Source organism: Chiloscyllium plagiosum, chromosome 3 (assembly GCF_004010195.1).
Source record: "Chiloscyllium plagiosum isolate BGI_BamShark_2017 chromosome 3, ASM401019v2, whole genome shotgun sequence".
Classification (NCBI taxonomy): Eukaryota; Metazoa; Chordata; class Chondrichthyes; order Orectolobiformes; family Hemiscylliidae; genus Chiloscyllium; species Chiloscyllium plagiosum.
Genome location: NC_057712.1, coordinates 39,105,329 through 39,129,194, shown reverse-complemented (window position 1 = coordinate 39,129,194; position 23,866 = coordinate 39,105,329). Strand labels below are relative to the sequence as shown.

At 38.8% G+C, this 23,866-nt stretch overlaps 2 protein-coding genes across 8 annotated transcripts in view; one reads left to right on the top strand and one right to left on the bottom strand.

Moving 5' to 3' along the window:
• Positions 1–588: 588 nt before the first annotated feature.
• On the top strand, positions 589–18,763 carry pnocb (prepronociceptin b). Of its 2 annotated transcripts, none has more exons than XM_043680423.1 (4): positions 589–710; positions 871–993; positions 12,588–12,733; positions 15,684–18,763. In XM_043680423.1, exons 3-4 carry the CDS (start codon positions 12,608–12,610, stop codon positions 16,140–16,142), a joined length of 585 nt encoding a protein of 194 aa, XP_043536358.1. In that variant the 5' UTR covers positions 589–710; positions 871–993; positions 12,588–12,607; the 3' UTR covers positions 16,143–18,763. The 2 variants fall into 2 exon arrangements, with proteins under 2 accessions (XP_043536358.1, XP_043536366.1); XM_043680431.1 differs by having other exon boundaries at positions 589–775.
• Positions 18,764–21,500: 2,737 nt separating this feature from the next.
• Positions 21,501–23,866, bottom strand: part of fbxo16 (F-box protein 16) — a 58,353-nt gene continuing 55,987 nt past the window's right edge. For 5 of the 6 annotated variants that reach the window (XM_043680374.1, XM_043680357.1, XM_043680391.1 and 2 more), the window contains one exon: positions 21,501–22,643. In XM_043680374.1, coding sequence (XP_043536309.1) covers positions 22,573–22,643 — 71 coding nt within the window. In that variant the 3' untranslated portion in view covers positions 21,501–22,572. The remainder of the gene's footprint in view (positions 22,644–23,866) is intronic. The other variant, XM_043680383.1, reaches the window with a different exon arrangement.

Genomic DNA, 23,866 nt, shown 5'->3' with positions numbered 1-23,866 from the left:
CTGCTGGTTGGGATTTCTAGAATTGAGAGGGAGAGCCAAACATTAAAGACCTTTCAGGAGCGAAATTTTAAAAAATAATTCTACACACACAAATCGTGGTTGAAATTTGGAACTCTTTCAGAAAATGGCAATTGTTAGATTAATTGTAAATTTTAAATCCGAGATTGATTTATTTGTTAACCATAGAAATTAAGCTGTATGGGGCAAAGGCAGATATAATGACTTTAGTCCAAGTTTAGCCATGACCTCACTACTATGAGAACATGCGTAAGGGTGAAATGATCTGTTTCTTTTACTATATTCCAAAGATCGCAGATAGTCATTTGGAAATTTGATGTATTATTGACTGGGGTGTATGATAGAGTGATAGGTTAGCAACGGAGTCACTGTCTGGGATGTGTAATGGAGTGACAGGTTATTGACTGAGTGACTATCAGTTTCCCTGACCCAATGACTGTCAGGTTTAGTGGCTCAGTCATTGTCTGGGTCAGTAACTGAGTGATTATTGGGGTCAGTGAGTAATTGTTGATAGTTAGCTAAATGACTTTAGGTGGAGGGATAGTGACAAAGTGACTGTTGGGAATTATTAGTGATCACAGTTGTGGACTGGTAGAGGGTTCAGTGATTCTGACGAAATGACTGTTGGGGTTAGAGGCTGTTGAGCGTTTTTTACTGACTGACAGTCAGGGTCATTTGGGGATTAGTAACAGGTAAATGTCGGGAGACGGTGCCTGTGTGACTCAGGGAGTGAGGATGTGTCAGTCATTGAGCCAATGTAAGGGGTTCCAGGAAGCTGCTTATAGAAATGCATCTCTTCCTGGAAGGGGTGTGCTCTCGCCTGCTGACTGTCTGGTTTGTCTGTCCACTCAGGGTATATCAGAAGAGGGGAGTTAAACACAAGGGCAGTGTGAAACCGCACAAGCGGCTTCAGGATTGAGGAGACAGACAGAGATCTGCAACAACAGTTATCCAGTCACTGGCGAACACTCTCAGGTAAGATTTCAGCTCAAGTTTCCCCTGTCATCCCGGTAAAGATCAGGCGCTCGGTTTAAACTTTACTGCTGTTTCTGAGTGAGAGTCCGAGCTTGCCGTTTTTCCTCCTACTCTCACTGCCTCCATCCTTTCGACCATCTATTGCCCATTTATTTATCTTAACCGATTTTCTCCCTTATCGAAACTCCCTCCTCTCTTAGTGGACACCTCACCGGGTTTCCTATCCACAGAACTCCTATTTCGTTTAATCCGACTAATCTATCTGTTTCTATGCTTCCCCAACCCCAGCAACGTTTAACTTGAACGTTTAACAGAGAGCATTTCCCATTGGCCCGCACCCGTCCTTCCGCAAGTCCCTGTCTCCCTCATTCCTTGTAGAGTCGCTGGTCCCGGCTCAGATTGCCCCTGCCTCCCCTTCACTTGCCCTGTGACCCGGGAGGGTTAGGGAGGACTCCCTCAACGAAGGCAAGGCGGGGGAAGGAGGCACTGCAACTGGGGAGCCACAGAGTTCCCAATTTAATTGGAGGGAAACAGCAGAATAACGTTTAAAGAGATAACCGAAAAGGCACAAACAGGTGTGGAGAGGCCGGGGTGTGGCTCAGTAGGTGTACAATCTGGTACTGAGTCCAGGAGGCCAGCTTTGATCACGAGTCTGTGCTGAAGGAATGTTCAGATGGGGTTTGTCCCCTGTGTGTTGTCTCTATCTGACTGTGCGGACACGCCAAGCTGCAGCTCCCTCTCATGACTCCCCATAGAGCAGGCTGCTGTGTTCAGGATTGCTCTCACCTGAGGGTCAGTGTCCCTCCCAGGGAGATGTCAGATGTAGGTAACAGCAGTGGTCGTAGAGAGACCGCGGGAGAGGTAGGCAGAAAGACAGCAGAGTTGCGAAAAATAGACAAACAGTGCAGGCTGAAGATTCAAAATTGGATAAAGAGATGAGAGACGGTGAATAAAAGAGATACAAGAGTTAGTAGAAAATTCGGGTTGAGAACTTTGTTTTTAACCACGAGATCACACCTTGCCGTGTGCAGTTTCATATACGTCAACTCACCCTGACAAGGCTTCTATTTGAAACACCCATTTGGAAGATGCAGATGTTGTTGAAAAGAGATCTAGAGGACTAGAAGGCACAGTCAAAAACTTCAGATTTAGAATTCTCCCGTGTTCTTACCCTCATTCATTTGTCATTTCAACTGAATAGTATTTTTTAAGTTTCTTTGCAATGCTACACTAAATGCAATGCTGTTGAGTTATTGATACTTTGTATAGGCAGGAGTTACAGTTAACAATAGAATGAGTTGATGTTACTGATGACGATGTGTCAATTTTGAATATAGGCTGCATTTCCTGGTTTGTACTTTAAATGATAAATGGAGCACAGACCGCATTTCCACTGGTTGGGAATCTAGAAGGGGACACAATCTTATTTGAGTCAGGCCTTTCTGGACTGAAATTATGAAGCATTTTACCACACAGAAAATAATAATAGAAATATTATTTCACACACACACCCTCCCCCCCTCAACCCCCACTAAAAAGGCTGGGAATTGGTTGGAGTTTTCAAGGCTAAAGCTGGATAGGCTTATGCTAGCCTAGGGCAATAAAAGATGTGGAGCAAATGCAAGTTAATTTAATCATTTTCTGTTTTCTATTGTGGAGGTCTGGTAAGATAACATCAATGTTGTGAGCTGGGTCAACTGGAACTTTCAAGGCAGACCTCAATAGAATTTTATTTGGTAAGAGCGGAATTGAGATAATAACAAGTGATCTATGTGAATAGTGGAACGATTTCAAGAGCAGAATGGGCTCCACTTATTCATATGTTTTCTCTATCTACTAAATTTGTTACCTGTAATTGGTCAGGGATGCCAGGGGTTTGGGGGAGCGGGTGGAAGCTGTAACCAAATATGTTTTCACAATTAAATCTTGTGCCACATGGAAACAGATGATATGCTGGATACATAGTGGGCCTGAAGGACAAGATTATTAATAACAATCATTTAAGCAAAAACCCACTAAATATCAACTATTAACAATCTGAAAGTCTATGGACCTCTGAAAATGAACTCCTGCTCTGTTGATCTGGCTTTCTACCAACAGCCTTTTTGGAAATGTCCTTTAGGACAGAAGACAGTCCTAAAAGACATTTCCCATTAAGATATGGCAGCCAGTTTATGATGATAACCTCTTTGTAATGCAACACTGGCAGTGTTTGAGGTAGTAATGTTCCTGCAGACTCTCGATCTTTTGTGATATTTACAACAAAGCAGGAAATTTGGCATCAGTTCTAACGTAATCTCCAAAAGATGAAATGGTTTGCAGCTAGTTGAATAATAAAGATCATTGGGGAAATAAATAGATTGAATGACTGTTGGACTTAATGTGTAAAATAACTGTCCATGCACCCCTGTGGGACAGAGTTTTGAGAACTGGGTCCAAATCTAGAACTTATTGGTTAAAAGTACAGACGTTTTAATGCAACTCAATTTCTTCTGGATAAATTTCCATATTTGTTTATGTTTGATGTTTCAAAAAGCATAATGATTACAATACAGCATTCTAATGGCTAATTCCATGCCATTTTTCAGATGAGACATTGAACCAGGGCCTTCTCTCTTTGTTCACCTATATACAAAAGATCCATGATACTATTGGTAAAGCAGCAGATGAATTCTTCGTACCAACATTTATCTCTCAACCAACTTAACTAAAATTGATTATCTGCTCATTGATCTATATCATTGCTGTTGGAGAAATCATGCTGAGCACAACATAGATGCTACATTTTTCCCTACATGACAACAGTGAGCTGAGAGGACCCCCAAAGGAGGTTTGTTTTCCACCCCCCCCCCATTCCACCCCCCCCCCATGGTTGCTTTGGACCTCTTCTGTTTGTCACTTTTCACCTTCAGAATGTGCCTGTTCTAACATTTTTGGGTATAAAGAGGATGATCTCACATTTACTTAAATCAGTCACAATTTCCCCATATAATTTTATATTGTCATCTTCATCACTTACAATGCATTCTATCTTTTTGTTATCGATAAACGTAGATATGTGGCTTTCCATCCTATCATCATATTAGTTAATTGATACTATGAATAGTTGAAGGGCCCAACACACATCCTTGTAAGACATCACAAGTTGCATCCTACAAGTAGTATAATTGCCTATTTCTTTATCCCCCTCCACTCTCTCCTGTCCCTCAGCCAATTTCTTAACCAGGTCAATAATTTGCTTTCAACTCCATAAGATTCAACTTATGCCACCAGTCTCTTATCTTTCAAAGTTCTCCTGATTTGGGAATTGTTCCTTTAGATTAGAAATTAAATGTCTGAGTGATTAAATGTCATCTTAAATTTTATACAAATGAAATTCATAAAATGCTTTTCCCATTCATTAATTTAGGACCTTCTTCGAAAAATTCAATCAAATCCATCAGCATGATCCACCTTTTACAAATCCATGCCAACTTTCCTGATCAGCTGAAAACTTTTTAAAGTGTTCAGTCCTTCTTTTCTTCATCATAAACTCTAGCAATTTCCAGACAACAGATGTTAGGCTGATTGTAATTCCTAGGTTTCCCTCTGTAGTCCATTTTAAATAGTGGAATAACATTACAATTTCTAATCTAAAGGAACAATTCCCAAATCAGGAGAACTTTGAAAGATAAGTATCTGCAATTTTTCACCTATTTTCTTTAGAACTCTCTAATAGAAACTATCCGGTCCTTTAGTGCCATTATTTTATGCCTTAAAGCTTTTTTGTTTATGTTAATTTTGCTTTTTCCTTTTACTGAAAATACTGACACAAGGTAATTCTTCAGCATGTCTGCCATTTCTTCACTTTCAATCCAAATATTCCCTTTAAGAGTTGTCAAAGAGACCACATTGCTCATAATCATGGTCTTTTCCTAGTATCAATTTAAAAGTTTTTGCATTAATTTTAATGTTATGATCAAGACCACAAATGTTTTAAAACTTTTTATCTTTTAGAAACAGAAGCTCCGAACAGTCATGTAGTTAATTATTTTTTAATCAAAAGGATATCCCTACACAAAAATCATTTTAATACCTACATTCCATCTTAAATAGTATGTTACTTTTAAACATAATAAAAATAAAATGAACACAATAAAATATTGCATCAAGAATGAAAAAAAACATCTATTAGATACAGATAACTGGGATAAAATGAATCTGAGTATAAAGAGTGTTGGAGCATTCTTCTGAAGGAAAGGTTAAGGATAATCCAAAGAGATTCTACAAGTATATTAAGAATAAAAGAGCAACTAGAGAGAGAGAATAGGGCTCCTTAAAGATTAACGAGGTCATCTTTGTGTTGAACCTCACAATATGGGAGAGATATTAAATGAATATTTAGTGTCAGTTTTTACTGTGGAGAAAGAATTGGAGGATAGAGAACTCAGAAATAAATAAATATTGATGTTTTGAAAAAAGTTCACATTATGAAAGATCAAGTGCTGGGGGTCTTAGAAAACCCCAGGACCTGATCAAGCATATCTCAGGATGTTGTGGAAGTTAGAGAGGAGATTACAGGGTCCCTAGCAGAAATATTTGTGTCATCTATAACCATGAGTGATGTGTTGGATGACTGGAGGGTGGCTAATATTGTACCATTATTTAAGAAAGGCCTGGGAACTGTAGACACTGGTGATGGGTACATTGTTGAAGTTATTTCTAAAAGATAGGATCTACATGTATTTGGACAGGCAAGGAATGATTAGGGATAGTCAAAATGGTTTTGTGCAAGGAAAATTGTCTCTCAAATTTGATTTGAATTTTTTGAGGAAGTAACCAAGAAGATTGAAGGCAGAGCAATAGACCTTCTTTATTTGGGTCTTACTAAAGCCTTTGTCAAGGTTTTCCATGGTAGACTAATTAGTAAAGTTAAATCACATGGAATTCAGAGTGAGCTTGCAAATTGGATACAAAATTGGCTTTATGGTAGCGTGGTGGTGGAGATTTGTTTATTGGATTGGAGGCCTGTGTTCCAAAGGTACTAGGTCCACTTTTCTTTCTCATTTATAAACCTCGTCACAGGATAATTGGAAATTTTTTAAAATCTGAAATTGGATCCTAGTTTTTAAAGGATCCATCATCCCAAGTAAGATAAATGCTTTCTTACCAAAAGTACAGTGCCATTTCAATATTCATTACAAGCTTCTTTTCATATTTCCTTTATGTAATTCTTACTATCAAATTTTGCTATTTTAACTGATCCTACACATTAAGTGATTTTTTTTTTCAACATGACTCACTGATCTTCAATTGTTTTACCCATGAACCAGTGTGTCCAGTTTTCCTTCTTCATTCATTGCATGAGGACTGTACTGACAGAGCCAGCATTGATTTCCCATCCCTAATGACCTTTGAGAAGATAGTAATGAGCTGGCTTGAATGTTGCAGGCCACCTGGTCTTTTGGGAGGGAGTTCTAAGATTTTGACCCAGTGAAGAAACTGATATGTTTCTGAGTCAGGGTGATGAGTGAGTTGGAGGGGAATTTGCAGGTGGTGATGTTCATTAGTACCTGCTGTCCTTGTAACTCTAGATTGTGGTAAATGCAGTTTAGGAAGGTGCTGGCCAAGGAGCCTTCGAAACCTTCTGAAATGCATTTCGTTGATGGGACATACTGCTGCAAATATGCATCAGGAATGGAGGGAGTGGATGTATGTCGGTATGATAATAAAGTGACCTGTTTTGTCCTGGATAGTGTAAGGCTGCTTCTGTATTGTTGGAGCTCATCCAATGTATCCACACAAGTGGATAGTATTCCATCACACCTATCACTTGTGACTTGCAGATGGTGGACAGGCTTTGGGGAGTCTGGAGGTGGGTTACTCACTGCAGGATTCCTACGTTTTGACCTGCTTTTGGAGCCGTTGTATTTATATGGCTAGTCCAGCTTCCCAGGCTGCTAACAATGGGAAATTTCAGCAATGGTAATGCAATTGGATGTCAGTAGTGGAGATGATATTTGCCAGCAGTTGTCAATGTTATCACTTGTCAGCCCAAGCCTAGATATTGTGCAGGTTGGACAAATTATTTGAACATGGGCTGCTTCACTATCTGAGGATTCATGAATGGTGCTGAACATTGTGCAATCATCAGTGAACAGCCCTTTCTGACCTTATGATAGAGGTGTGGAGGGAAGTTCATTGAAGTAGCTGAAGATAGCTGGGCCTAGGAAAATCCCCTGAAGAATGAAGGGATCTTGTGTGGCATAATGGAAACATCCCTACCTCTCTGAACCAGGGGACCAGTTTCAAATCCCACTTGTTCCACTACCATATCACTGGTTCTGCTGGGAGAAGGTTCCACAGGTCTCACTATAATCTTAAATCTCTTTCTAATTAATTGTACATTTGAAATCTGTTTTTTTTCCCTCTCACTATAAACTCTTATCACTGAACCAATTTCATTTCTAATATCTAAGATTGCTCCTCCCCATCTGACACTTTCCCTAATTTTCTGGAAGATAATATAACCTAGAGCATTTAGATCCCAGTACTGACCATCTTATAACTCATGCCTCCGTAAAGGCCATTCTGTCATATGCTTCAAGTTTGCATTTGCACCTCAATTTGTCCCTTATTTTCTGTGTTTACACAAAGAAAATTTGTCTGCCCTATACGTCATAACCAGTCCTTCTACTCTCATATTTTACTCATAAATTCCTTATTTCTTTTACCTGCCTTGATTTTTTTTTTCTTAAACAACTTCTGGATTTCCTTTAATTTCTGACCGTCATTTTCTTCCTTTTAGTTTTGACTTTATTAACCTTTTCCACCTAAATTCTCCAAATATTTACTATTTAAAAGTACTTATGACAGACCAATTTACTCTTTCTATGTCAGTTCTACCTGCCCCAGCGTCACAAAATAGATTTCTTCTTTCCCACATAACCTCTTCACCCATTTGTCCACCTCTCTAACTTGGTGATCCTGACTACATAAAAATACACATATAGAAAGGAGTGTTTTATTTGTTCTATATCTGTATTTCAGATATAAAACGCACAATGTTTTATTTATTTGATGATTTGGAGATGCTGGTGTTGGACTGGGGTGTACAAAGTTAAAAATCACACAACACCAGGTTTTAGTCCAACAGGTTTAATTGGAAGCACACTAGCTTTCGGAGCGATGCTCCTTCATCAGGTGATAGCGGAGGGCTCAATCGTAACACAGAATTTATGGCAAAAATTTACAGTGTGATGTAACTGAAATTATACTTTAAAAAATTGTCTGTTAAGCCTTTCATCTGTTAGAATACAGTGATAGTTTCACTTCTTTCATGTGTAAATCAGAAAACCTTTTTTAAAAAAAGTTGCATTCTCAGGTTAGCTGTTAACAATGGTGATAGCTAGACATATGTTGTAGGTGTTGGCCTCCTGTGTGATTCTAATCTAAGAAGCGAGATAACGGAGTTCTACATGAATGCATGCAGTTTTGGAGCAAAGTACAATGTAACCCTGCAAGTACAAATTCACCCCACAAAATATGTGTGCATATGGGTCTTTGTCTGTCTGTGTGTGTGTGTCTGTCTGGGTTGGTGGTTGAGTGTGAGAAAGTGTGTGTGTAGTGAGTGCAGAATGTCATAAGTCTGTGAGGGGGTGCATGTGTGAGTGTGTGTGTGTATAGTGCAATGGTGGTCACCTGTAATGTGACATGAACCCAAGGTCAAAAACTGCATGAATTTATGTAAAACTCCGTTATCTCACTTTTTAGATTAGAATCAATCTAAGCATATGGCATAGACAGAGAACACAGGGGGCCAACACCTTCAACATATGTCTAGCTATCACCATTGTTAACAGCTAACCCGAGAATGCAACATTTTTTTAAAAAAGGGTTTTGTGATTTACACATGAAAGAAGTGAAACATCACTGTATTCTAACAAATGAAAGGCTTAACAGACAATCAATTTTTCAATGTATAATTTCAGTTACATCACACTGTAAATTTTTGCCATAAATTGTGTTATGATTGAGCCCTCCACTATCACCTGGTGAAGGAGCGTCGCTCCGAAAGCTAGTGTGCTTCTAATTAAACCTGTTGGACTATAACCTGGTGTTGTGATTTTTAACTTTATTTATTTGATCACTTTTTTAAATTATAGAGAGATCAATATATTATTTGTTCTAATTCAGTGATTCCGTTACAGGAAATTCAGTGATTTGTATGTTACAACTGGATGTTTTAATTGTTCCATATCTTTCAGTTCTTGAAGACTCCGTATGTATTTCTGTCTGCCAGTTCTAGGAAGCTTGAAGCTTAATTCATTCAATGTCTATTAGTTACAGAAAGTTCAATATTTTATTACGCTATGCTGCAGGAGACCGAAATAAATTATAGCAAGACATGAATAGACTTGCGGAAAGGGCAAATAATATGCAAATAAAGTTCAACACATAAAATGTATAGCAGTACATTTTATCAGGAAGAAGGAGAGGTCACTAATTTATTTGGAAGGAGCAAATCCAATTGGGATAGAGGAATAAAGGGATTTTGAAGTTCAAACACATCAATCATTTAAAAGCTGAGCCATCGGTTAGCAAGGCCACTTTTAAAAAAAAAAGCAAAACAAGCACATGGCTTTATTTTTGGAGGGATGGGATTTCAAAATTAGGGAAGTTAAGCCAAACTTGGGAGGCAGGCAGGTAACCCAGATGACAGTAGAGGCTGCCACTGAGGTAGACTGTGTGGAAGGTGTGATGTGGTGCAACCAATCTTTCATAAAATAAAAGAATAAAATAAAAATCTTCCAATGCTCACACCCTATAGAGACACTTCTCATCCCTTCATGTCACTCTATGCTCAGCCCCATAGCCCCTCATGGCCTCCATGTGAACCTAATCTCCTCTGCCCACCCCATAGCCCTTCATAGCATCTTTGTCAACTTAATGCCAGCCCATTACCCTACTACGAGGAGAAAGTGAGGACTGCAGATGCTGGAGATCAGAGCTGAAAATGTGTTGCTGGAAAAGTGCAGCAGGTCAGGCAGCATCCAAGGAACAGGTGTATCAACGTTTCAGGCATAAGCCCTTCTTCAGGCTTATGCCCGAAACGTCGATTCTCCTGTTCCTTGGATGCTGCCTGACCTGCGCTTTTCCATTACCCTACTACCACTCTTCTGACAGATCTGAAGTGCAGCATATTGGTTAGCAGTGCCGCCTCGTAGTGCCAGGGACCTAGGTACGATTCCAACCTTAAACGAATATCTGTGTGGAGGTTGCATGTTCTCGGTGTCTGTGTGGGTTTCCACTGGCGACTAAGTTTTCCTCCCACAGTCTAAAGATGTACAGGTTAGGTGGATTGGCCATGCTAAATTCCCCTTAGTGTCCAAGGATGTGTAAGCTAGATGGATTAGCCATGGTAAATGGCAGATTACAGAGAGAGTGGGGAGGAGCTCTTTGGAGGGTCAGTGCAGATATGATGGACCAAATGGTCTCTTTCTGTACTCTAAAGATTCTTTGACCCTCTTGACAGGAGTTTCAAAGAGGTTTTGGCAGTTCATTTTGAGTGGTGTCCTGGCAGTTTTAATGAACTTAACTGTAGTGAATTTATGTACTTGTTATGCACAATTAAGATTACTTTAAACTATTCCTTTTTCAAAGGTATCTCCGATTCCAAGGGGCACTGTGGCTATCCAAATAAATCCACAAAGTTCAGATCTGCTCTCACCAGATTTAATCTGCACACTTTAGGTTTCATTTTCCAAGGCTAACAAAATCCCAATTCTCTATGGGCAGTTGGTAATTGAAAAGGCCAGTTGCCTCCATAAAATGAATATGCATGAAATGCACAAGTGTCATGTTTGGGTGCAGGACTAATATTTCAGCTACTCTTCCATTTTCACTGTGATGGAGAGGCTCTCTATTGTCGTGAAAGTGTGATTCAGAATATTGTGTGCAGTTCTGGTTATCATATTGTAAAAAAGGCCTTGCAGAGTGTGCAGAGAAGATTTACGAGAATTATACATTTCTAGTATCAGTGAGGATACAAGTCAGAAAAGAACTGACAACATGGGTTGCTTTTCTCTTGAAAAAGATTCTGAGAGATGATCTATTAAATGTCTTTAATTTTAATGAAAAGTTTTGCTGGGGTGAAGAAGAGCAGAATTAGAGGTAGCAATATAGGATTGTTACCAAGAAATCGATAAGGAGTTCAGAAGAATTGTCTTCACCCAAACAGTGCTAAAATGTAGAACTTTGACACAAGGAGTGTTTGAAATACATTTTTGCATTTCAAAGAAAATTGGACAAGCATAAGGAGAAAAGAATAGTTATGACATATTTAGATAAAAAAAAAGGGAAATGACATGGACTGTTCTGTATCAGTCACCTATTGAAAACTCAATGTCTTAATTATGGATCTATTAGTTTTAGAAGGCTTAGTGTTTTATTTGTTCTATGTCTATAATTGAGAGCTCTGAAGAAGTATCATTATTGGACTCAAAACATTTTCTGTTTTTCCTTTCCATGGATGCTTCCAGGAACGTTTAGTTTCTCCAATACTTACTGTTTATATTATTAGTTTTAGACAGTTCAATGTTTTGTTTTATTCAATATCTGTGTTTCAGTGATAGATATTTTTAATCAACCTGTTCAGAGCAGGTTGAACTTGAATTCAGGTCTTCGGGCCCAGAGATAGGGACATTACCACTGTCACAAGATCACATTTGAATTTGTTATTGATATTTTCTAGGTTGAAACTTTATTGCTGGAACAGCACAGCAGGTTAGGCAGCATCCAGGGAACAGGAGATTCGACGTTTCGGGCACAGGCCCTTCTTCAGGAATGAGCAGAGAGTGTTCAGCAGGAGAAGATAAAAGGTAGGGAGGAGGGACTTGGAGGAGGGGAGTTGGAAATGTGATAGGTGGAAAGAGGTCAAGGTGAGGGTGATAGGTCGGAGTAGGATGGAGGCGGAGAGGTCAAGAAGAAGACAGCAGGTCAGGAAGGCGGTGCCGGGCTGGAAGGATCCGGCTGAGACAAGGTGGGGGGAGGGGGGATGAAGAAACTGGTGAAGTCCAAGTTCATCCCCTGCGGTTGGAGGGTTCCCAGTCGGAAGATAAGACGCTCCTCCTCCGACCGTCGGGTTGTTGTGGTTTGGCGGTGGATGAGTCCAATGACCTGCATATCCTCGGTGGAGTGGGAGGGGGATCACCCTCACCTTGACCTGTTTCCACCTATCACATTTCCTCCTCCAAGTCCCTCCTCCCTACCTTTTATCTTCTCCTGCTGAACACTCTCTGCTCATTCCTGAAGAAGGGCCTGTGCCCGAAACGTCGAATCTCCTGTTCCCTGGATGCTGCCTGACCTGCTGTGCTGTTCCAGCAATAAAGTTTCAACTTTGATATTTTCTAATCAATTTGTTCATAGATGTTATTACCTACCTCCCAGAGCAGGTAGGACTTGAACCCAGGCCTTCTGTCCCAGAAGTAGGGAATCTACCACTTCACCACAAGAGACCTCACTGAATTCAGTTATTAGTTATTAGTATGTCTGAAGAACAACTAAATGAAACTGATGTTTCAGCTGAATGTTTAACATACCTATTTCTTTTTCAGCCCATCCTATTTGAATCAAAATGAAGACCTTTCTCCTATCTCTAGTACTGCTGTATTATTTGGTTCCATGTTCACAGGGAGACTGTGTGGCTGAGTGCCTCACCTGTCACAAATTCTTCTATCAGCGCCAACACTTCAATGCACTCGTGAGTCTTTGTCTGTTTTGCATGCCAATTTTCATCAATAGTACTGGGCTTTGTGCCTAGCTGTCTCTCAAGGTATTATCTGATCTGCAATCCATTGTGTAAGGAATTGTAAAGTTACTGAGATTAGATGAAAGGAAATTGTCATCTTTGCGGTTGATACAGACCGTGGAGGTGTGAAGAGAAAATACATAATGACTCATGACGGAGAGAGAAAGTTTATTGACCGCCAAAGCTCAGTGCCCTCTGTAGAGTTCATCAGAATAAGTAAACAGGCATGGGCTGTACAAAGGACACTAGCACCATCCACTGGCAGGAAAATGGAAGTGCAGAACTTCAGGTTTAGGGTGACAACTGTGGCACTCAGCTCCGTCAGACAGTTGGCATTTTGATTAATTGTGGTCAGTTCCATCAGAGTTAGATCAGGAATTGCTCAATAATGAGCTCCAACGTCACAGCAAACATCAGAACTATGTGTGGTCTGTACAAACCTTTGATTGTCCTCCTAGAACATTATAGTGCAGTACAGGCCCTTTGGCCCTCGCTGTTGCGCCGACCTGTGGAACTAATCTGAAGCACATTCCATTCTCGTCCATATGCCTATCCAATGATCATTTAAATGCCCTTAAAGTTGGCGAGTCGACTACTACTGCAGGCAGTGCGTTCCATGCACCACTACTGAGTAAAGTAACTACCTCTGACATCTGTCCTATATCTATCACCCCTCAATTTAAAGCTATGTCCCCTTGTGCTAGCTATCACCATCTGAGGGAAAAGGGTCTCACTGTTCACCCTGTCTAGCCCTCTGATTATCTTATGTGTCTCAGCTAAGTCACTTCTCATCCTTCTGTCTAACGAAAACCGCCTCAAGTCCCTCAGCCTTTCCTCCAAAAGACCTTCCGTCCATACCAGGCAACATCCATGTAAATCTCCTCCTCTGAACCCTTTCCAAAGCTTCCACATCCTTCCTATAATGCAGTGACCAGAATTGTATGCAATGCTCCAAATGTGGCCGCACCAGAGTTTTGCGCAGCTGCAGCATGATCTCATGGTTACAAAACTCGATCCCTCTACCAATAAAAGCTAATAAACCCGTATGTTGTCTTAACAGCCCTATCAACCTGGGTGGCAACTTTCAAGGATCTATGTGTCTGGACACTGACGTCTCTCTACTCCTCTCCACTACCAAGAATCGTACCATTGGCCCAGTTCGCTGCATTCCTGTTACTCCTTCCAAAGTGAATCACCTCACATTTTTGCGCATTTAACTCCATTTGCCACCTCTCAGCCCAGCTCTGCAGCCTATCTATGTCTCTTTGTAACCTACAACATCCTTCATCCACATCTCTACTGACCTTAGTGTCATCACCCTCCATCCATTCCTCCACTGGTTAGGTGACCTTCTCAAAGAACTCTAAGGTTTGTGAGGCACAACCTACCCATGAAACCGTGTTGACTATCCCTGATCGACGTATTCCTTTCTAGATGATTAGAAATGCTATCTCTTATATCCTTTCCAATATTTTAACTACAACCAAAGTAAGGCTCACAGGTCTATAATTTCCAAGGTTGTCTCTACTCCCCATCTTGAAAAAGGGAACAATGTTTGCTATCCTCCAGTCTTCTGGTACTATTCCTGTAGAAAATGACCACAGAAAAATCAAAGCCAAAGGCTCGGCAATCTCCTCCATGGTTTCCCAGAGAATCCCAGGATAAATCCTGTCCAGCCCAGAATACTTACCTATTTTTACACTTTTTTTCCAGAATTGCTAACGCCTCCTCCTTATGCACCTCAATCCCATCTAGTCTAGGAGCCTGTATCTCAGTATTCTCCTCGACCATATTGTCTTTTTCTACTGACGAAAAATATTCATCTAGCGCATCCCCTATCTCCTCTGACTCCATGCACAATTTCCCACTATTGTGCTTGCTTAGCCTTAATCTTACTCTTACTGTAGTCATTTTTTTTATTCCTGATATACTTTATAGAAAGCCTTCGGGTTTTCCTTGATCCTATCTGCCAATGACCTCTCATGTCCCCTCCTGGTTCCTCTTGGCTCTCTTTTGGTCTTTCTTGGCTAACTTGTAACTCTCACCTGAAGAACCGTTCAGAATAATGCTCTTTGGATTTCATATTCACTGGAATCCTACTGACTTTAGAGGACTAAAATATGATTTAGATACTCTTGAGTTTTGATTGTTGAGGGGTTTGTTTGATTCTGGATTTCTCTCTAATTTGGGGAATCCAGAGCGAGGAAACAATTTTAATGCCGGGCTAAACTGTTCAGAAATGAAATTAGAAAGTATTTCTTCAAACAACTTTGCAAATCTGGAAGTCTTTCCAAAAGGATTAATTAGATCTTTCAAGACTAATACTGCTAGGTTATTGGCTAGATTGCTTGTTCTAAAGAAGTCATATCGGATTTGAAATAGTAACTCTCTTTGTCTCTCCACAAATGCTGCCAGACCTCCTGAGTTAATGCTGCAGTTTCAGTCTTGTTGTTAGATGATTGTGGTTTTTTTTTTGTTTGAGGGGGAATAAAGCAAAAGCGTGAATTCAGATTAAGGTCATGATCTAATTTAATAATGTTACAAATCACACAACATCAGGTTATAGTCCAACAGGTTTAATTGGAAACACTAGCGTTCGGAGCGCCACTCCTTCATCAGGTGGTTGTGGCACAACCACCTGATGAAGGAGCAGCGCTCCAAAAGCTAGTGCTTCCAATTAAACCAGTTGGACTATAACCTGATGTTATGTGATTTGTAACTTTGTACACCCCAGTCCAACACTGGCATCTCCAAATCATAATTTAATAATGTAATAGACTAAGAACTGTATGGTCTACATTCCTATATAAGAATACAAAAGTTTGGAGATTGATATAAACAAATTATTAATTAAAAGAAATCAGAAGTACATTCCATCACTGAGTAACTTGTCTTGTTTTAGGTCTGCATTCTACAGTGCAAAGGGAAAGATATATCCTCTGTCGTTTGGGAAGACTGCAGAAAAATTACTTCAGCATTATCCATGGGTGTGAGTAGATCTCAAACCAGAAGCCTGTCTTTTGGTAATACTGAAAGCAATAGTCGAGTCAACTCGGCAAACACTTGGGGATTTCTTCAAACCATGAAGACCATGTGGCCCAATGACAGTGTGAAGCATGTCTATGATGATGGGGCTGAAACCACATTTGAGATGGACAACAGTCATCGAGATATAGAGAAGAAACATCAGATCAGAGAAGTTGCAGAGGGCAACAGAAGCTTCCAGAAGAGATATGGAGGCTTCATGGGAGTCAGAAAATCGGTTAGGAACTGGAGCAATTTGAACAGACAGACCAATCAAAAGAGATATAGCAAATTTCTGAGGCAATATCTAGGACTGACAACACATTCTACTGAGTAGGACAGTTTACTATAAAACTTGGTTGTATAAATTTGAGATTGTGGGACTGAATAGAGCTGATGCTTAGTCTAGATTATAGAGGAGTCAGCCTTAACATTAGCTGATGTCATGACTTTTCTGTGATAGTGAAACATCTAACTCAGATACATGCACAGGTAAGACTACTAAACATAATACTCTCTAATGGCTCACTTATTCAATGAACAAAATTAATCTTTTGATCTTGCGCAGTTTCACGATGATTTGAAGAAGTCTTGTCATCTGTGAAAAGTGTCAAGTGAGATATTGGACTAGGTAGGTGGATAAAAGTATATAAAGTGACTACCAATGATCACATCTGCATAATCTAGAAAGATTGCACCACACACACAAAAAAAAACAACCTTTTGGATATTCAATGTAGCTACTCTGAAAATACAGTGTGTTCAATTGGACAGGAACTCTGTGATAATAAGAAACTGCACTGATAAAGCTATCCAATTAATCCCACTCCTCTGCCAGTTTTTCAAAGCCCTGTAGTTTTTTTTCCCCCCTTCAAGTATTTATCCAATTCTTTTTTGGAAATTATTGTTGGATCTGTTTCCACATCCTTTTAGGCAGTTTATTCCAGAGAATTTCAAGTTGGTGTGGAAAATAAATGCTCCTCATTGTCAATGTGGATGGGTTGCTCTTTGGAGGGTTGTGCAGACTCAATGGGCCAAATGTCTTCTTATACACTGTAGGGATTTTATGATAAGGCTGTGAACATCATAATACAAAAATGATAGCAACACATTGTAAGTGTAACTAAACAGGGCAAAGTTATGCAAAGCCTTCTTACTTTGTAAAGTCCACTCAAGCCTTCAATCAATTCTACTTTTCATTTCCAATTGCTGTAGGTTTTTGGATCAGGAGATTTTTAAAATGTAATTTTAAATTTTAATGATAGTAATTGAACACTATCACAATGAACATTAAGGACAAAAGTATCACTATTACATTATATTGCAAATTACCTGCTCTGTGGATAAATGTGATTATGTAGAGTTGAATTTCTAACCTTTTTCTAATTTTTCAGCATAACTTTACAAAAGATTGGCTGAATTATGATTCGGTTTAAGGTAACTTCATCAATTGCCCCTAATTTGCAGCAACAGATTCAGTGAGTAAACTCTTGTTCCCCACCAGCACTCCCCATGCAACCTACAACATTATCACACAAAACTTTCTTAGTAGAGATTTTCGTTTGTTGCCTTTAATGTCTTTCCGATCAATCAAGGCTTCATTACTTTTACCGACACAATAAATCACAAGAACAGCAGTCGGATTTAATGATGACCCATTACCTGCCTCAAGGCTCATGAAAATGACAGTATCTGCAACTAACTCCTCTTTGTCAGTAACAAGTTGTTTTTGAGGTTGTTTTATCAATATATTTTAAAATACATATGCGGAGAAGCCGAGGCACCCAGCAGGTTTGTAGGTTTTGTTGTCTTCATCCCACTCATTACTTTGCAAAGCCCTATGGCTCTTCCCCTTTCTTAACAAATCTAATTTAAATAAAATGAAGAACTGCAGATTTGAAACATAGAAATGGTTGGAGAAACTTTGCAGGTCTGCGGAAGAATTTTGTTGAAGAGTCACTGGTCTTAAAATGTTAACTCTGCTTTCTTCCCACAGATGTTACCAGATCTGCTATGCTTCTCCAGCAATTTCTGTGTTTGTTCTTAATTTAAATAACAATGGTGTTATACAATTATTGTCTGTGATTTGCCCCCTTTACAACTTTACTGAGGTCATAAGGACTATGAGAAAGTATAAGAAATGAGAAGCTTGATCTTTCAACAGACCATATACATTTTCCATATTATGTACTTGATTTAATAACAATAACAATGATTTATATCTACATTGTAATTTAACAAAGGAAAATGTTTCCACTGCTTCACAGAGGCGCACATTTTAAAGAACAAACCTCTGAACCTCCCTATAAAGCTATTCAGTACATGTAAATCCTCTAATGAGATAAAACATGAGATTTCTCCCTGATCCACAATGGTGATCAAATTATACTCCATAACATTAGCTTAACTGAACAGCTCTGATTAGTGACATTTCACAGGTGATCCTTCGATGATAATAGAACTAGTAGTGGCAATAGTCTGGTGCTAGAAAAGACTGAAACGATCAGGTGTTAGTTACAATTTGTCGGAAATTGAAGTCTTTGTTCCAAAATTAGTATGCTGTAATTGCTGTCATTTGTCTAGTATTGTAAATCTGAGCCATCTGCTCTCTTGAAACCTATAGTCGGTCTATCTGATAAAGACATACTTTCTGCACTTTTAACATCTTTAATTTAATTTAATTGCCTTCTAAATATACCTAAAACAAGACTAGTTCATTTTCTTGTTCTTGAAATATTTCAGATGAGCCCCCTACCACCCCACACACACACACACACATTACATAGTTCAGGCTGACTTCTCTTTTAATTGATATTTGTTGTATTTAGTTTAGCTTCTGCATGTGCTGTAACCAGTGCTATAATTTAGAAATCTGCTTTTTCTCCTTTCAGCTCTATAGCCAGCTTGCAGGAACCTGTATTTTCAGATTTGATTAAAATTGTTTCTTTTTGCTTAAGCCAGCTTGCCTCCCTACAGTTCTATACCGCCGAGCATGACCAATAAAGAGAACCTAGTTTCATTGTCAAAACAGCAAAATGTTTGTAATGTTGTTTGTATATTTGACCACCAAATTGCAGCATTATAAACTGTACATAGGAATCTATGAATAAATAAGTTTATTCTTTATTTACTGTGTTGCAGGAAGATAATGGTTTATCCAGATTTGTTCCTGTCCATTCATTTTTTTCCTACACTTGCAGCCTTTTTTTTGCTGGTTTCAATTCAGAATGAAAGCATGCTCCAGATCTACTGAGTCCTTTCTCTGACAGAGCTGCTCAACAGCATCTCTCCATTTCTCTATCCATTTGTTGGCAAAGATTTCAAACCTCCCATATACATTCTGATGCTTTGGTCAACTTATAGATGTTTTTCTATGACTAATATATCAAAGTAGTTTATCCTATGGCTTAAGACACTTCAAGAGTATAACTAAGCACAAACTCTCACCAAAAATAGAAGGGATAATAAGAAACTTGATTAAGGTGAGTTTTAAGGAATGTATTAAAAGGAGCGAGACAGATCGATTTAGAATTCTAGAGTTTGCAGCCTAGATGGCTGAAGACATGGCTACTGATGATGGGGTGAAAAGAGTAAGAATTCATAAGGACAGAATTGAAGGAACCAATTTCACAGGGAGATTCATGGCTAATGTTTTAATGGAGTTTTTATAGAAAGAGGATGGGGCAAGACCCTTGGAGAAATCCTAATGTGAGGGTGAGCATTTTTAATTTGAAGTATTGATAGACTGTGAAGCAAAATAATTTAGTGAACACCGTGGGATGAATGAATTAGCTTGTTGTGAGTGAGGATGTAGACTTCAGAAGTTTGAACAAATTAAAAGTTATGGAAAGTGTAAAATGGGAGGCAGGCCAGGAGAACTTTGGGAGAATACTTTATCATAATGAAATGATGAAATTCATCTTTGAAATATCTTACTTTTTGGCTAATAAAGACATGCCTAGTTTCTTAATATTTACCATTTAAATAGTCCCAATAACTTAGCATTTACAATAAAGACGTCTCTATCTCCTTTATTTACAGACACTCTTGATCTTAGTACTTACAGTAAATCAGTCCTAATATCTCAGTATACAGAGTTTTAAAGATACCTTTGATAGCTTGGTATTTGCATACATTCCCAATATTTTAGTTTCAGACAGTTTTCACGAGGGTCACTGGGCTTTGAGGAGAAAGTGAGGACTGCAGATGCTGGAAATCAGAGTAAATATGGTGCTGGGAAGACACAGCAGATCAGGCAGCATCTGAGGAGGACAGGAATCAATGTTTCGGGCAAAAGCCCTTCATTAGATAGCCCTGCTGTGTCTTTCCAGCATTGCACTTTTGACCTTCATTGGGGTTTGAGTTGAAATCTTCCAAAGCATACATATCCGCATCCAATGCCTCTTGAAAAGTTAACAAACCTAGAAGGCCAGCATTAATGGAAACAACACTTGTGTATTGTTTTCATTTATATATAATATACATACATTTTTCCATAGTTAAACATTTTCTTCTTTGATTATATTTTCAAGATACTCAAACCAAAAAATTAAATGATGTGTAAAGTACCATTAAACAGTGATTACAAATCTTTCATTATACATTGTAGAATTAAACTAAAATGGAGAACTTTCTGACAATTAATTGGTTTTAACAAAGTAAGTTTAAACATTTTTGACAAAGGTAAAGTTAGTTCAACATTTAAAAATAACAAACATGAATAGATTAAGAATATCAGCATTGAGGGATTGTAACAATGTCAAAGGTGCTATCTTTCATACGAAATTTTAAAAATAAGGCTTGGTCCCCCTTCTGAGGTGGATGTAAAAAGATCCATTACACTATTTGAAGAGCAGGGGAATTTATCTTTGTTATTTTGACCAACATTTATTCCATAAGCAACACCACTTGGAAAGCAAAGCAGACCATCTGATAGCTATCACCTTCTTAAGAACATTGCTATGCACAAAATGGTTGCAGCATTTTCCATATTTTATCATTTCATGGACTATAATGTGCCTTAGGATGGCCTGAGCTTGTGAAAGGTTGTTTTATTCTCTGCTCATTAATCAGAAGTACTCCTGAGACTATTATTGATTCAATATAACATGGCACTCAATGACCAACTGCAACAGTTCGATATTATTTGAGAATTGCTGTTTACTGAAAGGTTTCATTCAGATTCTCAGTAAACTTTAACTACTCACCTGTGTTTTCATAATTAACTGAATCTTATGCATAGTTCATATTCCTCAGCTTTTTTTCTCAGTGGTGGTATAATTGGGGAAAAAGCTCTCCCATTTTATTTTTATGGTCATGCAACAAATTCCGTCTAATCTTTCAGTGGCCAATAACTCTAACCGAAGAGCTTTAGTTAGCAGGAAAATGCTGGTACTTTATCAAACTGCAGATAGCTAGTGATTCAAGCAATGATCAGTAATATTCTTCACGTGAGGGGCAGGGGAATAGCATTGCTTGCAACTCTCTGGATGGCAGCCTGACCTGCTGAACATAAATAAATCTTCGAAGCAAATTGCTGCAGATGCCGGAATCTGTGATGAAAACAAGAAATGCTGGAAATCACAGCAGGCCAGACAACATCCATGGAGAGGGAGCAAGCTAATGTTTCAAGTCTAGAGGATTGAAGTCTAATGAAGAGTCACCTAGACTTGAAACATTAGCTTGCTCTCTGTCCATGGATGCTCCCTGACCTGCTGTGATTTCCAGCATTTTAAATAAATCTTAACAAGTTATGGTTGAGTTAAATTACTGGAATGATCTTAAAAATGCATATTAAAGTCCAGTAATGTTCTGTATGCATTTTAACACCATCTTGTTTTTGAAGAGTGAAGTGACGTGACTATGAAACCAGCTGGTTCATTAATGTCCTCGAGGGAAGGAAATCTGCTATCCTTACCCGATCCAGCAATTCTGTAACTGCTGTTCCACAACAAAATGTTTGATTCTTAATTATCTTGTGACTTAGTAAAGTCCTTCAACTGCAATAAGTTGAGGTGGGCAGTAAATGCAGCCTCCTCACAAGTGCTCACTTCCCAAAAACGAAACTTTTAAGAATTATTTTACTTGCAATGGGGTGGGAGAAGTAGGGATTTGAGGAGAAGTGTGTGTGTGTGTGTGTCTTTTTTTTATATCACATCCATTATTTGTACTTCACTCTGGTCTATTAGCCATTATATCACCACATACCAGTCAGAAGATAGAACTAAGATAACATTTAACAGTCCAGCACAACTTGTGGTTCTTTGGCTGTTGTGAAAAGGCATTGTTTCTGTGGCTGAAAGGAAGTAATTGTAGACATAAGTATTGAAAAAAAAATATTGTGGACATTTCATTCCTCTCAGTTTCCCCACCTAAGGATTTCAGGCCTCAGCTAACTTTGCCCAAAATCCCCTTTTGAGGCAATTGCATTAGACTTCATTTTCCCCCTCTGGTCCCTAAATTATTTTTTCATTTACACTCTATCCTAACACATCTGATGATATGCGAAGTTGAACATTAGATGAGACAAGAGAAGCAAGCAAATTTTATTTAATGTTTTAGAGACAAACAGAACCTTTCTTCTTATAATTCACTAAAATGAAACCAGGAGTTTCAAAGTGCTGCAGTTCATGTTATGATCAAAGGAGGTGTTTACACATCAATCCAGTGGTTCCTTCAGTGTAGTTCATCCATTTCCCACCATTCTGTGTCAACTGGCTCAGTCCAATGATGGGTTTACTGTCTCTGCTCCAGCTGGCTTCTCCCTCTCATTCTTCTTCATCAGAGTCTCTCTTTGATGCTGGGATCTGCCAAGGCTGACTCTCAAAGAGTGGGCAAGCTGGTGGAAAGAGCAGAGAACACAGCAAGACAGTTATCTGCTATTTTCCTGAGCTCATTACTCTTGTCCTCTTCAAAACTTAAAGTAGGTGACTGTATAAACCATTACCTTGTAACAAGAATACTACTATTGTCATACTAAAACTGATCTCATCAGAAAGGAAGCACATTTTCTCCAGTATATGGTTCATGGCCTCAAACTCAGACCAAACTTAGATATGCATGTTGAGAGTATGGTGCTGGAAAAGCACAGCTAGTCAGGCAGCATCCAAGGAGCAGGAGAATTGACATTTCAATCATAAGCTCTTCATCAGGAATCAACTGTCTAGATACATATCTACATAGTTTTATATTGAACACGTAGTGAATAAGAACTCATTTCCAGCAGATTTTCAACAAATTCAGCACCTCCATTTAGTCCCAAGGCAATGCACAATACACACATTTCTACTAAAGAATCTCCGACTTTTGAGTCTAATCTAGATCACGATCTGCATTAATCCTATGCATGGCACTACCACATCATTCATCACCTAATCTTCTTTGCAACATCTTGCAACATCGGTTTCAACAGATTATATAAATTGTAAATGATCAAAAACTATTATTTCAGTAATTTGAACACTGATCAACTATCATATGACAATCTGATACGCATTTGGACAGCATTAAGATCATGAATCACTTCACTATCAAACTAGTTACAATTTTGTTATTGAATGAAGACAAAGTATATGGAACATTTGCTACTTTGCAATTAAAAAGGAAACATAAAAACAGATAGAAGGTCATTGGTTGAGCCTCACTCGATAGTCAGAGCACAAAATTGTATTGCTTGAGGTGCTGTCTTTTGACCTTGGTTGGATGTAAAAATCTCTACTTCATTACTATAAGAATGGCAAGGATGTACTCCCCGTGTTCTGGTCAATATTTAACCCTCAGTGAACATTAATTAAAAACAGCTTGCCTGGCCATTTTTATTATTGCTGTTTGTGGAATGTTATTGTCCAAAATTTGACTGCTGCGTTTTCTTTGGGAATAACAGTGACTTGAAAAGTACTTAGTTGGATGTGAGGGACTTTGACATGTTCTGAGGATGTGGAAGGTACCATTGTGGGAGCTAGAGGATGAATAAGCTGACCAGAGCACGATGTTAAAGAACACAGTGAAGTGTATGTGTGTGTTGAGAAAGAAATACAGTAGTACTGGAGAATAACATTATTA